At 46.7% G+C, this 18,450-nt stretch overlaps 1 protein-coding gene across 2 annotated transcripts in view; it reads right to left on the bottom strand.

Moving 5' to 3' along the window:
* Positions 1-18,450, bottom strand: part of C5H2orf42 (chromosome 5 C2orf42 homolog) — a 57,954-nt gene that overhangs the window by 22,012 nt on the left and 17,492 nt on the right. For both annotated transcript variants that reach the window (XM_038747164.1, XM_038747163.1), the window contains exons 4-7: positions 10,706-10,816; positions 6,967-7,083; positions 4,924-5,028; positions 2,153-2,260 (exon numbers count right to left, since the gene is read on the bottom strand). In XM_038747164.1, the coding sequence (XP_038603092.1) occupies positions 2,153-2,260; positions 4,924-5,028; positions 6,967-7,083; positions 10,706-10,816 (441 nt within the window). The remainder of the gene's footprint in view (positions 1-2,152; positions 2,261-4,923; positions 5,029-6,966; positions 7,084-10,705; positions 10,817-18,450) is intronic.

Consider the following 18,450-nt stretch of genomic DNA (forward strand, 5'->3'; position numbering starts at 1 on the left):
CCATCTTACCTCCTTCCCTTCCCCACAGCACCTGTATATATGGATAGATGTTTGTACAGATTTGTTACTCTATTTATTTTACTTGTACGTACCTATTCTATTTATTTTATTTTGTTAGTATGTTTGGTTTTGTTCTCTGTCTCCCCCTTTTAGACTGTGAGCCCACTGTTGGGTAGGGACTGTCTCTAGATGTTGCCAACTTGTACTTCCCAAGCGCTTAGTACAGTGCTCTGCACACAGTAAGCGCTCAATAAATACGATTGATGATGATGATGTTGTACTTATCTATTGAATTTATTTTATTTTGTTAATATGTTTGGTTTTGTTCTCTGTCTCCCCCTTCTAGAGTGTGAGACCACTGTTGGGTAGGGACTGTCTCCATATGTTGCCAACTTGTACTCTCCCAAGCGCTTAGTACAGTGCTCTGCACACAGTAAGCGCTCAATAAATACGATTGATTGATTGATTGATTGACTCTAGACTGTGAGCCCACTGTTGGGTAGGGACTGTCTCCATATGTTGCCAACTTGTACTTCCCAAGCACTTAGTACAGTGCTCTGCACACAGTAAGCGCTCAATAAATACGATTGATTGATTGATTGATTGAAAGACCAGAGAAGCATTGTGGCCTAGCAGAAAGATCCTGGGCCTGGGGGTCAGAGGTCCTGGGTTCTCATCCCAGCTCCGAGCCCGTTGTTGGATAGGGACCGTCTCTATATGTTGCCGACTTGGACTTCCCGAGCGCTTAGCCCAGTGCTCTGCACACAGTAAGCGCTCAATAAATACGATTGAATGACTGAATCTGCTGGGTGACCTCAGGCGAGTCACGTCGCTCCTCTGGGCCTCAATGACCTCCTCTGTAAAATGGGGACGCAGGCTGGAAGAGCCCTCTTTTTCCTCTCCTCCTCCCCATCGCCCCCCATCCCTACCTCCTTCCCCTCCCCACAGCACTTGTATATATTTGTACAGATTTATTACTCTATTTAATTTCCTTGTACATATTTACTACTCTATTAATTTTATTAATGCTGTGCATACAGCTATAATTCTATTTATTCTGATGGTTTTAACACCTGTCTCCGTGTTTTGTTTTGTTGTCCGTCTCCCCCTCCTAGACCGTGAGCCCGTTGTCGGGTAGGGACCGTCTCTAGATGTTGCCGACTTGTCCTTCCCAATCGCTTAGTCCAGAGCTCTGCACGCAGTAAGCGCTCAATAAATATGACTTACTGAATGAATGAATGAGGGGGACCGTGTCCGATCTGATCGGCTTGAAGCAGCGTGGCTCAGTGGAAAGAGCCCGGGCTTGGGAGTCAGAGGTCATGGGTTCTAATCCCAGCTCCGCCACTTATCGGCTGTGTGGTTTTGGGCAAGTCACTTATAATAACAATAATAATGATGGCATTTATTAAGCGCTTACTATGTGCAAAGCACTGTTCTAAGCGCTGGGGAGGTTACAAGGTGATCAGGTTGTCCCACGGGGGGGTGCTCAGTCTTAATCCCCATTTTACAGATGAGGTAACTGAGGCCCAGAGAAGTGAAGTGACTCGCCCAAAGTCACACAGCTGACAGTTGGCGGAGCCGGGACTTGAACCCATGACCTCTGACTCCAAAGCCCGGGCTCTTTCCACTGAGCCACGCTGCTTCTCTGTGCCTCAGTGACCTCATCTGTAAAATGGGAGGTAAGACTGTGAGCCCCCCGTGGGACAACCTGATCACCTTGTATCCTCCCAGCGCTTAGAACGATGATTTGCACATAGTAATAATGATGACATTTATTAAGCATTTACTATGTGTAAAGCACTGTTCTAAGCGCTGGGGAGGTTACAAGGTGATCAAGTTGTCCCACGGGGGGCTCACAGTCTTACGCCCCATTTTCCAGATGAGGTCACTGAGGCCCAGAGAAGGGAAGTGACTTGCCCAAAGTCACCCAGCTGACAAGTGGTGGAGCCGGAATTTGAACCCATGACCTCTGACTCCAAAGCCCGGGCTCTTTCCACTGAGCCACACTGCTTCTCTGCAAAGTAAGTGCTGCATAGTAAGCGCTTAACAAATACCATCATTACTTACTTACTTGCCCCAGCGTTCAATACAGCGCCCGGCACGTAGTAAGCGCTTAACAGAGGCCATAAGGGGAAAAAGAAATGGATGATACCTGTGGTGGCGTTAGGAACCCTCTTCTTTGTGCTTCCCATGGCTATCCTCTGCTGCAGGGCGTCGAAGAAGGCTTGGGGGATGTGGAACAACAGAGGCTCCGGTTTTCCTGGCGGGAATGAACAAGGAAGTTTATTCATTCATTCATTCATTCATTCAATCACATTTACTGAGCGCTTACTGTGTGCAAAGCACTGTACTAAGAGCTTGTGAGCCCGCTGTTGGGTAGGGACCGTCTCTGTTGCTGGATTGTACTTCCCAAGGGAAGCAGCGTGGCTCAGTGGAAAGAGCCCGGGCTTTGGAGTCAGAGGTCATGGGTTCAAATCCTGGCTCCGCCAACTGTCAGCTGTGTGACTTTGGGCAGGTCGCTTCACTTCTCTGGGCCTCAGTTCCCTCATCTGGAAAATGGGGATTAAGGCTGTGAGCCCCCCGTGGGACAACCTGATCACCTTGTAACCTTCCCAGCGCTTGGAACGGTGCTTTGCACATAGTAAGCGCTTAACAAATACCATCATTATTATTATTAGAAGGGGGAGACAGACTATTACTCTATTTCTTTTATTAATCATGTGTATATAGCTATAATTCTATTTATCTAGTCCAATGATATTGATACCTGTCTACATGTTTTGTTGTCTGTCTCCCCCTTCTAGACTGTGAGCCCGTTGTTGGGTAGGGACCGTCTCTATATGTTGCCGGATTGTACTTCCCAAGCGCTTAGTACGGTGCTGTGCACACAGTAAGCGCCCAATAAATACGATTGAATGAATGAATGAACAACAGGCGCAATTTCCTGCCCACAACGTGCTCCCATTCTAGAGGGATAATAATTGTGGTATTTATTGTTATTATCAATTATAATAATAATAATGATGGCACTTCTAGACTGTGAGCCCGTTGTTGGGTAGGGACGTCTCTATATGTTGCCAACTTGTACTTCCCAAGCGCTCAGTACAGTGCTCTGCATACAGTAAGTGTTCAATAAATACGATTGAATGAATCAATTTGCTAAGCGCTTACCATGTGCTGAGCACTGTTTAAAGCGCTGGGGTGGGTATGAGGTAATCAGGTTGTCCCCCGTGGGGCTCACGGTCTTCCTCCCCATTTTACAGATGAGGTCACTGAGGCACAGAGAAGTGAAATGACTTGCCCAAGGTCACATAGTGGACAAGTGGTGGGGCTGGGATTAGAACCAATGTCCTCTGACTCCCAAGCCCGGGTTCTACTTGTTGAGCACCATGTGCCAGAAACTGTACTAAGCGCTGGGGCGGATACAAGCAAATTGGGTTGGACGCAGTCCCCGTCGCAGCGTGGCTCAGTGGAAAGCCCGCTCTTCCAGACTGTGAGCCCACTGTTGGGTAGGGACCATCTCTATATGTTGCCAACTTATACTTCCCAAGCGCTTAGTACAGTGCTCTGCACACAGTAAGTGCTCAATAAATATGATTGAATGAAGAGCCCGGGCTTTGGAGTCAGGGGTCATGGGTTCAAATCCCAGCTCCGCCATTATTATTATTATTATTATTAGAGGGGGAGAGACGGCCAAGGAACAGAAGTACAATTACTAAATTACAGATATAATCATAATAATGACAGCATTTGTTAAGCGCTTACGATGTGAGAAGCACCTTTCTAAGCGCTGGGAAGGATACAAGGTGATCAGGTTGTCCCGCGTGGGGCACACGGTCTTCATCCCCATTTGACAGATGACTAAATTACAGATATAATAATAATAACGACGGCATTTGTTAAGCGCTTACGATGTGAGAAGCACCGTTCTAAGCGCTGGGAGGGATACAAGGTGATCAGGTTGTCCCGCGTGGGGCTCACGGACTTCATCCCCATTTGACAGATGACTAAATTACAGATATAATAATAATAATGACGGCATTTGTTAAGCGCTTACAATGTGAGAAGCACCGTTCTAAGCGCTGGGAGGGATACAAGGTGATCAGGTTGTCCCGCGTGGGGCACACGGTCTTCATCCCCATTTGACAGATGGCTAAATTACAGATATAATAATAATAATGACGGCATTTGTTAAGCGCTTACAATGTGAGAAGCACCGTTCTAAGCGCTGGGAGGGATACAAGGTGATCAGGTTGTCCCACGTGGGGCTCATGGTCTTCATCCCCATTTGACAGATGAATAAATTACAGATATAATAAAAATAATGATGGCATTTGTTAAGTGCTTACTATGTGAGAAGCATTCATTCATTCAATCGTATTTATTGAGCGCTTACTGTGTGCAGAGCACTGTACTAAGCACTTGGGAAGTCCAAGTTGGCAACATATAGAGACGGTCCCTACCCGACAGTGGGCACACAGTCTAGAAACACTGTTCTAAGCGCTGGGAGGGATCCCAGGTGATCAGGTTGTCCCGCGTGGGGCTCCCGGTCTTCAACCCCATTGGACAGATGAGGTCACTGAGGCTCAGAGAAGTGAAGTGACTCGCCCGAGGTCACACAGCAGACGAGTGGCAGAGCCGGGATTAGAACCCATGACCTCGCTCTTTCCAGCAAGCCACGCTGCTGCTCTATGTATGCCTGATGGATGGATTCTTCCCACTTCAGGGGGCCCCCGGGATGGGCTCCCGGGGGGTTCCGGGTATGGGGGGTAGGGACTGTCTCTATATGTTGCCAACTTGTACTTCCCAAGCGCTTAGTACAGTGCTCTGCACACAGTAAGCGCTCAATAAATATGATTGATCGATTGATTGATTGATTGGGGGAGGCAGCGGGGAGGGCGAGGGGGAGACGGGCGCGCTCACCGTCGAACTGGTAGTGCATGGTCTGGTTGATCCGTTCGGTGACGCTGGCCAGCCACTCCTGGAAGGACAGCGACACCTGAGATTCGGCCGCCGCTTGACCGCAGGCTGGAAGACAAGGCTCTTTTCAGCACGTAATAATACAACAACAACAATATTCATTCATACAATCGTATTTATTGAGCGCTTACTGTGTGCAGAGCACTGGACTAATAATAATAATAATAATGTTGGTATTTGTTAAGCACTTACTATGTGCCAAGCACTGTTCTAAGCACTGGGGTAGATACAAGGTAATCAGGTTGTCCCACGTGGGGCTCACAGGCTTAATCCCCATTTTACAGATGAGGGAACTGAGGCCCAGAGAAGTGAAGTGACTTGCCCAAAGTCACACAGCTGACAAGTGGCAGAGCCGGGATTTGAACCCCTGACCGCTGACTCCAAAGCCTGTGCTCTTTCCACCGAGCCACGCTGCTTCTCTAATGATGGCATTTATTAAGCGCTTACTATGTGCAAAGCACTGTTCTAAACTCATTCATTCATTCAATCACATTTATTGAGCACTGAACTAAGCGCTTGGGAAGTCCAAGTCGGCAACATCTAGAGACGGTCCCTACCCGACAGCGGGCTCACAGTCTAGAAGGGGGAGACAGACAACAAAACCAAACATATTAACAAAATAAAATAAATAGAATAAATATGGACAAGTAAAATAAATAAATAGAGTAGTAAATATGGGTGGCTCCCAGTCCTCTACCAGTCTTGGCTACAGAAGGGAGAGTGAAGCCGAGGCCTGTCCAGTCCATTCTGAGCTCGGCCAGTGGCTAGCGAGGGGCAGGATGCCGGCTACAAGTCAAAACTCTCCCGTGCTGGGCAGCGGCGGCCCGGGAGAGTCGACACTTAACTTGAGAGACTCAATTTTACTACGCGAAGAAGCGCTTAATAAATGCTATCATTATTATTATCATGTGCAAAGCACTGTTCTAAGCCCTGAGGAGGTTACAAGGTGATCAGGTTGTCCCAAAGGGGCCTCACAGTCTTAATCCCCATTTTACAGATGAGGTAACTGAGGCACAGAGCAGTTAAGTGACTTGCCAAAAGTCACACAGCTGACAATTGGCGGAGCCGGGATTTGAACCCATGACCTGTGGCTCCAAAGCCCGGGCTCTTTCTACTGAGCCATGCTGCTTCTCTATATGTCTCCCCCTTCTAGACTGTGAGCCCACTGTTGGGTAGGGACCGTCTCTCTATGTTGCCAACTTGGACTTCCCAAGCGCTTAGTACAGTGCTCTGCACACAGTAAGCGCTCAATAAATACGATTGAATGAATGAATATGCCGGGCACTGTACTAAGTGCTGGGGTGGAGATGAGCAAATTGAGTTGGACGCAGTCCCCATCCCACGTGGGGCTCACGGTCTCCATCCTCCTTTTACAGAGGAGGGGACTAAGGCCCGGAGAAGTTAAGTAATACTACTACTACTAATAATAACGGTATTTTAAATACTACTACTACTACTACTACTACTAATAATAATAATGGTATTTCTTAAGCGCTTCTTATGTGCCAAGTGCTGTTCTAAGCGCTGAGGTAGAGACAAGCTAATCAGGTTGTCCCCCGTGGGGCTCACAGTCTTCATCCCCATTTTACAGATCATCATCATCAATCGTATTTATTGAGCGCTTACTACGTGCAGAGCACTGTACTAAGCACTTGGGAAGTACAAACTGGCAACATAAGGAGGTCACAGAGGCCCAGAGAAGTGAAGTGGCTTGCCCAAAGTCACCGAGCTGACAAGCGGCGGGGCCGGGATTAGAACCCACAACCTCTGATTCCCAAGCCCTGGCTCTTGCCACTGAGCCGCACTGTCTCCTGAGTGACTTGCCCCAGGTCACGCGGCAGAGCCGGGATTAGAACCCGTGTCCTTCTAACTCCCGGGCCCAGGCTTGAGCTGAGGGGGGACTCTCCCCCTCTCTTCAGAGGGCTTCTCCCAGGGTCCGGACGAAGGATTTGGAGGGACTGGGGTGGGCAAGGGATGGCCACTCACCTTGCCTCTTGAGGAAAGAGGCGACGGGCGTCTTTTTCGATCCGCTTTTCCTGGAGTGACTGCTCCCGCTCCCGCTCCCGCTCCCGCCTCCATCCTGAGGCGGCAGGAGGCTGTTGGCTGTGACACAAAAGACGGTGGGCATCGAGTCCGGGTTTCCCAAGCATTTACCTCAGCGTACCTCGCTCTCGCCTGTCCCGCCATCGACCCCCGGCCCACGTCATCCCCCGGGCCTGGAATGGCCTCCCTCTGCCCATCCGCCAAGCTAGCTCTCTTTCTCCCTTCATCATCATCAATCGTATTTATTGAGTGCTTACTATGTGCAGAGCACTGTACTAAGCGCTTGGGAAGTACAAATGGGCAACATATAGAGACAGTCCCTACCCAACAGTGGGCTCACAGTCTAAAAGGGGGAGACGGAGAACAAAACCAAAACATACTAACAAAATAAAATAAATAGAATAGATATGTACAAATAAAATAAAATAAAACAAATCCCTTCAAGGCCCTACTGAGAGCTCACCTCCTCCAGGAGGCCTTCCCACACTCAGCCACTTCCTTCCTCTCCCCCTCTCCATCCCCCCCATCTTACCTCCTTCCCTTCCCCACAGCACCTGTATATATGGATATATGTTTGTACATATTTATTACTCTATTTATTTATTTTACTTGTACATATCTATTCTATTTATTTTATTTTGTTAGTATGTTTGGTTTTGTTCTCTGTCTCCCCCTTTTAGACTGTGAGCCCACTGTTGGGTAGGGACCATCTCTAGATGTTGCCCATTTGTACTTCCCAAGTGCTTAGTACAGTGCTCTGCACACAGTAAGCGCTCAATAAATACGATTGATGATGATGATGATTTACGACCCCGGGAGGAGGGGAAGGTCATCGTCCGGCGGATACGGGGCGGGAGGGCGTTTCAGGACGTGGGCGAGAGGTCGGCGGCGAGATGGCGGCACAGTGAGAAGGTTGGCATTAGAGGAGCCGTTTCCCCGCTCCTCGGGCAACTCCAGGGGTTGCCCGTCCATCTCCGCGTCCAACCGAAATCCCTCCCGGCCCGCTTTAGAGCCATCCGTCCCCTCGCCCCCTCTTACATCATCAATCGTATTTATTGAGCGCTTACTGTGTGCAGAGCACTGGACTAAGCACTTGGGAAGTACAAGTTGGCAACATATAGAGACAGTCCCTATCCAACAGTGGGCTCACAGTCTAAAAGGAGTCTCTTACCTCACCTGGCTGCTCTCCTGCTCCAACCCAGCCCGCACGCTCGGCTCCTCTAACGCCAACCTTCTCCCTGGGCCTCCATTCATTCATTCATTCATGCAATCGTATTTATTGAGCGCTTACTGTGTGCTGAGCCCTGGACTAAGCGCTTGGGAAGTACAAGTTGGCAACATATAGAGACGGTCCCTCCATCTCCTCTATCTCGCCGCCGACCGCTCGCCCACGTCCCGTCTCGGGCCTGGATCGCCCTCCCTCCTCACAACCGACAGACGATGACTCTCCCCCTCCTTCAAAGCCATACTGAAGGCCCGTCTCCTCCCAGAGGCCTTCCCTGACTAAACCTTCGTTTCCTCTTCTCCCACTCCCTTCTGCGTCACCCTGATTTGCTCCCTTTATTGACCCATTCCTCGGCCTCACGCCCGCTTACGTCCCTATCTCTCATTTCTTTATTCATTTTAACGTCTGTCTCTCCCTCTAGACTGTCCGCTCGTTGTGGGCAGGGAATATGTCTGTTTTATTGTGGCATTGTGTCATGGGTTCTAATCCCGACTCCGCCACTTGTCAGCTATATGACTTTGGGCAAGTCACTTAACTTCTCTGTGCCTCAGTGACCTCATCTGTGAAACGGGGATGAAGACCGTGAGCCCCACGTGGGACAACCTGGTTACCCTGTATCTCCCCCAGTGCTTAGAACAGTGCTTGGCACATAATATTCAATCACATTTATTGAGCGCTTACTATGTGCAGAGCACTATATTAAGCGCTTAGCACTGTACTAAGCACTCATCATCATCATCATCATCAATCGTATTTATTGAGCGCTTACTATGTGCAGAGCACTGTACTAAGCGCTTGGGAAGTACAAATTGGCAATACTGTACTAAGCGCTGAACATAGTAAGCGCTTAACAAGTGCCATCATTATTATTATGTGCCAAGCACTGTTAATAATAATGATGGCATTTATTAAGTGCTTACTATGTGCAAAGCACTGTTCTAAGCGCTGGGGAGGTTAACAAGGTGATCCAGTTGTCCCACGGGGGCTCACAGTCTTAATCCCCATTTTCCAGATGAGGTAACTGAGGCACAGAGAAGTGAAATGACTTGCCCAAAGTCACCCAGCTGACAATCGGCGGAGCCGGAATTTGAACCCCTGGCCTCTGACTCCAAAGCCCGGGCTCTTTCCACTGAGCCACGCTGCCTCTCTATTGACTGTTCTAAGCGCTGGGGTGATTACAAAGTGATCAGGTTGTCCCCCCGGGGGGCTCACAGTCTTCATCCCCATTTTACAGATGAGCTAACTGAGGCACAGAGAAGTGTCTTGTGCAAAATCACACAGCTGACAAGTGGCGGAGGCGGGATTAGAACCCATGACCTCTGACTCCCAAGCCCGGGCTCTTTCCACTGAGCCACGCTGCACGGGCTCTTGGTAAGCGCTTAACAAATACTATCATCATCAGTGCGTCCATACCCGTAATTTACTTATTTCTATTAATGTCCGTTTCCCTCGCTCTAGACGTAAGCTCGTTGTAGGCAGGGAATGTTCCTATCAACTCTGCTTTATTGCACTCTCCCGAGTGCTCAGTCCAGTGCTCCGCACGCCGTCAGCGCTCAATAAATACGATCGAGAAGCAGCGTGGCTCAGTGGAAAGAGCACGGCCTTGGGAGTCAGAGGTCGTGGCTTCTCATCCCGGCTCCGCCACTGGTCAGCTGTGTGACTTTGGGCAAATAATAATAATAATAATAATAATAATAATAATAATAATAATAATAATCGTATTTGTTAAGCGCTTACTATGTGCAAAGCACTGTTCTAAGCACTGGGGAGGACACAAGGTGATCAGGTTGCCCCCCTGGGGGCTCACATTTTTAATCCCCATTTTCCAGATGAGGTCACTGAGGTCCAGAGAAGTGAAGTGACTTGCCCAGAGTCACACAGCTGACAGTTGGCGGAGCCGGGATTTGAACCCATGACCTCTGACTCCAAAGCCCGGGCTCCTTCCACTGAGCCACGCGGCAAATCACTTTACTTCTCCGGGCCTCGGTTCCCTCGCCTGTAAAATGGGGATGAAGACCGTGAGCCTCACGTGGGACAACCTGATGACTTTATATCTACCCCAGCGCTTAGGACAGTGCTTTGCACATAGTAAGCGCTTAACAAATACCATCATTATTATTGTTATTATTATATTTTATTTCTTTATTTTACTTGTACATATCTATTCTATTTATTTTATTTTGTTAGTAGGTTTGGTTTTGTTCTCTGTCTCCCCCTTTTAGACTGTGAGTCCGCTGTTGGGTAGGGACTGTCTCTAGATGTTGCCAATTTGTACTTCCCAAGCGCTTAGTCCAGTGCTCTGCACACAGTAAGTGCTCAATAAATACGATTGATGATGATGATTATAGAAGAAGCTTCCAGTCTAGCGGGGAGACATTAGAGCAGACTAGAAAGCGGAGAAATAGGAGAATAAGACTGGAAACCAGTGGCTAAAAGCTCCGAGCCCAGGTTTCTTACCAGAAGCTTCATCCTTTTTCCTCTTCTTCGGCTTGGAGGCAGGAGGCTCGCCAGCCTGCGTGGTTGATTCCGGGGGGTCCCCGACTTGGGGCACAAGGACGCCTTTAAGCCCTGGAAAACAGATTAATCCTGAATTAATCCCAATGGCTCGGGGCGGCTGCCTTCTAACGCCCGGAAATTCCTTCCTTCCTTCATGCAATCGCATTTACTGAGCGCTTACTGTGTGCTGAGCATTCATTCATTCATTCAATCATATTTATTGAGCACTTACTGTGTGCAGAGCACTGGACTATATATTTATTACTCTATTTATTTTATTTGTACGTATCTATTCTATTTATTCTATTTTGTTAGTATGTTTGGTTTTGTTCTCTGTCTCCCCCTTTTAGACTGTGAGCCCACTGTTGGGTCGGGACTGTCTCTATATCATCATCATCATCATCAATCATATTTATTGAGCACTTACTATGTGCAGAGCACTGTACTAAGTGCTTGGGAAGTACAAATTGGCAACATCTAGAGACAGTCCCTACCCAACAGTGGGCTCACAGTCTAAAAGGGGGAGACAGAGAACAAAACCAAACATACTAACAAAATAAAATAAATAGAATAGATATGTACAAATAAATTAAATAAATAGAGTAAAAAAATATGTACAAACATATATACATATATACATATATAATAATAATTATTATTATTATTATTTTTATTATCCATGCTGTTTTCAGAGCTTGCGTCTTCCACTGCTGAAGGGCCGAAAGCTCGCTGCGGGCAGGGAACGGGTCTGTTCTATTGGACTCTCCCAAGCGCTTAGTACAACACTCTGCACACAGAAAAGCGCTCAATAAATCCCATCGACTGATTGATTGAACGAATCTTTTAGACTGTGAGCCCACTGTTGGGTAGGGACTGTCTCTATATGTTGCCAATTTGTACTTCCCAAGCGCTTAGTACCGTGCTCTGCACATAGTAAGCGCTCAATAAATACGATTGATGATGATGATGATGATGATGGACTAAGCGCCTGGGAAGTACAAGTTGGCAACATCTAGAGACGGTCCCTACCCAACAGTGGGCTCATAGTCTAGAAGGGGGAGACAGAGAACAAAACAAAATATATTAACAAAATGAAAGAAATGGAATAAATATGTACAAATAAAATAAATAAATGAGCACTGGACGAAGCACTTGGGAAGGACAAATCGACGGCCCACCCCCAACAGTGGACCCACAGCAGCGTGGCTCAGTGGAAAGAGCAGGGGCTTTGGAGTCGGAGGTCATGGGTTCGAATCCCGGCTCCGCCACTTGTCAGCTGGGTGACTTTGGGCGAGTCGCTTAAATTCTCTGGGCCTCAGTTCCCTCATCTGGAAAATGGGGACTAAGACTGTGAACCCCATGTGGGACAACCTTGATCACCTTGTATCCCCCCCGTGCTTAGAACAGTGCTTGGCACATAGTAAGCGCTTTAACAAATACCACCATTATTATTAGTAGTAGTAGTATGGGTTCAAATCCCGGCTCCGCCACTTGTCAGCTGTGTGACTTTGGGCAAGTCACTTCACTTTTCTGTGCCTCAGTTATCTCATCTGTAAAACGGGGATTAAGGCTGTGAGCCCCATGTGGGACAACCTGATCACCTTGTAACCTCCCCGGCGCTTAGAACAGTGCTTTGCACATAGTAAGTGCTTAATAAATGCCATCATTATTATTATTATTAGAAGAGGGGGAGACAGACAACAAGACAAAACAAGTAGAGGGGTGAAATAGCCGAGGAGAACCCGAAGGGCTCAAGGAAAGGGAACCTGCTTGGTCTTCTGCTTGGAAGCCTCGCCAATGGCAGATCAATCAATCAATCGTATTTATTGAGCGCTTACCGTGTGCAGAGCACTGTACTAAGTGCTTGGGAAGTACAAGTTGGCAACATATAGAGACAGTCCCTACCCAACAGTGGGCTCACAGTCTAAAAGATTCGTTCAATCAATCAGTCGATGGGATTTATTGAGCGCTTTTCTGTGTGCCGAGCGGTGTACTAAGCGCTTGGGAGAGTCCAATAGAACAGACCCGTTCCCTGCCCGTGGCGAGCTTTTGGCCCTCCAGCCGTGGAAGACGCAAGCTCTGAAAGCAGCATGGATAATAAAAATAATAATAATAATGGCATTTATTAAGCGCTTAACTATGTGCAAAGCACTGTTCTAAGCACTGGGGAGGTTACAAGGTGATGAGGTTGTCCCAAGGGGGGCTCACAGTCTTAATCCCCATTTTCCAGATGAGGTCACTGAGGCCCAGAGAAGTGAAGCGACTTGCCCAAAGCCACACAGCTGACAATTGGCGGAGCCAGGATTTGAACCGGTGACCTCCGACTCCAAAGCCCAGGCTCTTTCCAATGAGCCACACTGCTACTAAGTGCTTAGTACAGTTCTCTGCACACAGTAAGCGCTCAATAAATACGATTGATTGATTGATTGATTGCTGCTCTAATGGGTACAGCCCAGGCCTGGCAGTCAGAAGGTCATGGGTTCTAATCCCGGCACTTGTCTGCTGGGTGACCTTGGCCAAGTCACGTCACTTCTCTGGGCCTCAGTTCCCTCATCTGCAAAAATGGGGATGAAGACTGGGAGCCCCACGTGGGACAGGGATTGGGTCCAACCCGACTATCTTGTTTCTACCCCAGTGCTTAATAATGATGTATAACAATGACGGTATTTGTTAAGTGTTTACTCAGTGCCAGGCACTGTACTAACCGCTGGGATGGACACGAGCGAATCAAGTTGGACACAGTCCCTGCCCCACACTGGGCTCACAGTCTCCATCCCCACTTTCCAGATGAGGGAACTGAGGCCCAGAGAAGTGAAGCGACTTGCCCCAGATCAATCAATCAGTCGTATTTATTGAGCGCTTACTGTGTGCAGAGCACTGTACTAAGCGCTTGGGAAGTACAAGCTGGCAACATGTAGAGACAGTCCCTACCCAACAGTGGGCTCACAGTCTAGAAGGGGGAGACAGAGAACAAAACCAAACATACTAACCAAATAAAATAAATAGAATAGATAGGTACAAGTAAAATAAATAAATAGAGTAATAAATATGTACAAACATATATACAGGTGCTGTGGGGAAGGGAAGGAGGTAAGATGGGGGGGATGGAGAGGGGGATGAGGGGGAGAGGAAGGAAGGGGCTGAGTGTGGGAAGGCCTCCTGGAGGAGGTGAGCTCTCAGTAGGGCCTTGAAGGGAGGAAGAGAGCGAGCTTGGCGGATGGGCAGAGGGATTGGGGGCATTCCGGGCCCGGGGGAGGACGTGGGCCGGGGGGCGATGGCAGGACAGGAAGGCTGAGTAGGTGCGAATAAGAGCTCACCTCCTCCAATCAATCAATCATCAATCGTATTTATTGAGCGCTTACTGTATGCACAGCATTGTACTAAGCGCTTGGGAAGTCCAAGTTGGCAACATCTAGAGACGGTCCCTACCCAACAGCGGGCTCACAGTCTAGAAGGGGGAGACAGAGAACAAAATAAAACATATTAACAAAATAAAATAAATAGAATAGATATGTACAAGTAAAATAGAGTAATAAATACTTACAAACATATATACATACATATGTACGTATACATGTATATACAGTGTGGCCTTCCCACACTGAGCCCCCTCCTTCCTCTCCCCCTCCCCATCCCCCCCCAGCCCTACCTCCTTCCCCTCCCCACAGCACCTGTATAGATGTTTCTACAGATTTATTACTCTATTTATTTTACTTGTCCATATTTACTATTCTATTTATTTTGTCAATGATGTGCACCTAGCTTTAATTCTATTTATTCTGATGACTTGACAACTGTCCACATGTTCTGTTTCGTTGTCTGTCTCCCTCTTCTTGACTGTGAGCCCGTTGTTGGGTAGGGACCTTCTCTAAATGTTGCCAACTTGGACTTCCCAAGCGCTTAGTACAGTGCTCTGTACACAGTAAGTGATCAACAAATATGAATGAATGAATGAATGAAGTGGCAGAGCCAGGATTAGAACCCATGACCTGACCATGACCAGGGCTTAGTAGAGAAGCAGCGTGGCTTAGTGGAGAGAGCCCGGGCTCGGGAGACAGAGGTCATGGGTTCTAATCCCGGCTCTGCCCCTTGTCAGCTGTGTGACTTTGGGCAAGTCACTGCACTTCTCTGGGCCTCAGTTGCCTCATCTGGAAAACGGGGATTAAAACTGTGAGCCCCCAGTGGGACAACCTGATAATAACAATAATAATAATAATAGTAATAATAATGGCATTTATTAAGCGCTTACTATGTGCAAAGAACTGTTCTAAGCGCCAGGGAGGTTACAAGGTGATCACCTTGTATTCATTCATTCATTCATTCAATCGGGAGGTTACAAGGTGGATCACCTTGTATTAATTAATTAATTCATTCATTCAATCGTATTTATTGAGCGATCTACTCCAGTGCTTAAGACAGTGCTTGGCATAGAGTAAGCGCTTAACAAATACCATAATTATTATCATTATCATTACTACTACTATTATTATTACTACTACAGGGAAGCAACATGGCTTAGTGGAAAGGTCTCAATCTGGGAGTCAGAGGACCTGGGTTCTAATCCCAGCTCCACCGCTTGCCTGCTGTGAGACCTTGGGCAAGCCGCTTACCTTCTCTGGGCCTCAGTTCTCCCATCTGCCAAACGGGGATTCAATACCATCGCTCCCACCAAGGTAGACAGCGAGCCCCATGGGGGACCTGATGATTCTGTGATTTATTTCTGCATTTATTATATCTGTTATTTATCTATTTCTCTGTAATTTATTTATTTACCAATTCATTTATTCCTTTATTTCAGTTGATGGCTTGATGGCTCTATTATATCTGTTATTTATCTATTTCTCTGTAATTTATTTATTTATTTGCCAATTCATTTATTCCTTTACTTCAGTTGATGGCTCTATTATGTTATTTATCTATTTCTCTGTAATTTATTTATTTATTTACCAATTCATTTATTCCTTTATTTCAGTTGATGGCTCTATTACATCTGTTATTTATCTATTTCTCTGTAATTTATTTATTTATTTACCAATTCATCCATTCCTTTATTTCAGTTGATGGCTCTAGTATATCTGTTACTTCTCTATTTCTCTGTAATTCATTTATTTATTTACCAATTCATTTATTCCTGTATTTCAGTTGATGGCTCTATTATATCTGTTATTTTTCTATTTCTCTGTAATTTATTTATTTATTTACCAATTCATTTATTCCTTTATTTCAGTTGATGGCTCTATTACATCTGTTATTTATCTATTTCTCTGTAATTTATTTATTTATTTACCAATTCATCCATTCCTTTATTTCAGTTGATGGCTCTAGTATATCTGTTACTTCTCTATTTCTCTGTAATTTATTTATTTATTTATTTACCAATTCATTTTATTCCTTTATTTCAGTTGATGGCTCTCTCCCCCTCTTGACCGTGCACTGGCGGTGGGCGGGAATGTGTCTGTTTGTTGTTGTAGCACCCTCTCCCAAGCGTTTAGTACAGCGCTTTGCACGCAGTAAGCGCTCGAGAAATACAACTGAAAGAAGGGATGATGATCTTGTATCTACCCCAGTGCTTATTACAGGGTTTGGAACAAGAGTAAGTGCATTTCTACAACTACCAATGCTACTACTACTACTAATAATAATAATGGCATTTGTAAAGCGCTTACTATGTGCAAAGCACTGTTCTAAGCACTGGGGAGGATACAAAGGGGAGGGTACAAAGCGCTGGGCAGGATTCCAGCGCTTAAAACAGTGCTTTGCACATAGTAAGCACTTAATAAATGCCATTATTATTATTATTATTACAAAGTGATCAGGTTGTCCCACGTGGGGCTTACAATCTTAATCCCCATTTTACAGATGAGGGAATTGAGGCCCAGAGAAGTGAAGTGACTTGCTCAAAGTCACCCAGCTGACAATTGGCGGAGCCGGGATTTGAACCCATGACCTCCGACTCCCAAGCCCGGGCTCTTCCCACTGAGCCACGCTGCTTCTCGTGCTGGTACTAATACTGGTATTAGTATTACTAGTATTATTAAAATTACTAGCTTCTAGTTCTACTACAGCAGAATGGTCTGGTGGACAGGGCGTGGGCCCAACAGTCATTAGGTCATAATAATTGTACATATTTATTCTACTTATTTTATTTTATTAATAGGTTTTGTTTTGTTGTCTGTCTCCCCCTTCTAGACTGTGAGCCCACTGTTGGGTAGGGACCGTCTCTAGATAATAATAATAATAATGATGGCATTTATTAAGCGCTTACTATGTGCAAAGCACTGTTCTAAGCGCTGGGGAGGTTACAAGGTGATCAGGTTGTCCCATGGGGGGCTCACAGTCTTAATCCCCATTTTACAGATGAGGGAACTGAGGCCCAGAGAAGTGAAGTGACTTGCCCCAAGTCACACAGCTGACAAGTGGTGGAGCCGGGATTTGAACCCATTTAGCTTCTTTAAATGTTGCCAACTTGTACTTCCCAAGCACTTAGTACAGTGCTCTGCACACAGTAAGTGCTCAATAAATAAAATGGAATGAATGAATGAACAATAATCACAACAACAATAGCATTTGTCAAGCGCTTCCTATGTGCCAAGCACTGTTCTAAGCGTTGGGTTCTCATCCCGTCTCCGCCACATAATAATAATAATAATAATGGCATTTATTAAGTGCTTACTATGTGCAAAGCACTGTTCTAAGCACTGGGGAGGTTACAAGGTGATAAAGTTGTCCCACGGGGGGCTCACAGTCTTAATCCCCATTTTACAGATGAGGAAACTGAGGCCCAGAGAAGTGAAGTGACTTGCCCAAAGTCACCCAGCTGACAATTGGCGGGGCCGGGATTCAAACCCATGACCTCTGACTCCAAAGCCCGGGCTCTTTCCACTGAGCCACGCTGCTTCGCCGCATGTCTGCTGTGTGACCTTGGGCGAGCCATTTTGCTTCTCCGAGCCTCAGTTGCCTCATCCGGAAAATGACGACGATGGTATTTGTGCAGCGCTACGTGCCGAGCTCTGATCTAAGCGCTGTGGGGGGAAGATAGGAGGTCATCGGGTTGTCCCGCGTGGGGCTCACGGTCTTCAGCTCCATTTGACAGAAGAGGGAACTGAGGCCCAGGAAAGTGCAGTGACTCGCCCAAAGTCAGACGGCTGACAGGTGGCGGAGTCAGGATAAGAACCCAGAACCTCCGACTCCCAAGCCCGGGTTCTTGCCGCTAAGCCAAAATAATAGTACTAACTATCATTTACGGTATTTGATAAGCGCTTACTATGTGCGAAGTACTGTTCTAAGCGCTGGGGGGAGATACACAGTAATCAGGTTGTCCCACGTGGGGCTCACAGTCTTAATCCCCGTTTTTACAGATGAGGTAACTTAGGCCCAGAGAATAATAATAATAATGATGGCATTCCTTAAGCGCTTACTATGTGCAAAGCATTCATTCATTCATTCAATCGTATTTATTGAGCGCTTACTGTGTGCAGAGCACTGTGCTAAGCGCTTGGGAAGTCCAAGTTGGCAACATCTAGAGACGGCCCCTACCCAACGGCGGGCTCGCGGTCTAGAAGGGGGAGACGCACAACAAAACAAAACATATAAACCAAAAAAAATAAATAGAATAAATATGTACAAGTAAAATAAATAGAGTAATAAATACGTACAAACATATATACATATATACGGGAGGATACAAGGTTGTCCCACGTGGGGCT

This window comes from Tachyglossus aculeatus, chromosome 5 (assembly GCF_015852505.1).
Source record: "Tachyglossus aculeatus isolate mTacAcu1 chromosome 5, mTacAcu1.pri, whole genome shotgun sequence".
Classification (NCBI taxonomy): domain Eukaryota; kingdom Metazoa; phylum Chordata; class Mammalia; order Monotremata; family Tachyglossidae; genus Tachyglossus; species Tachyglossus aculeatus.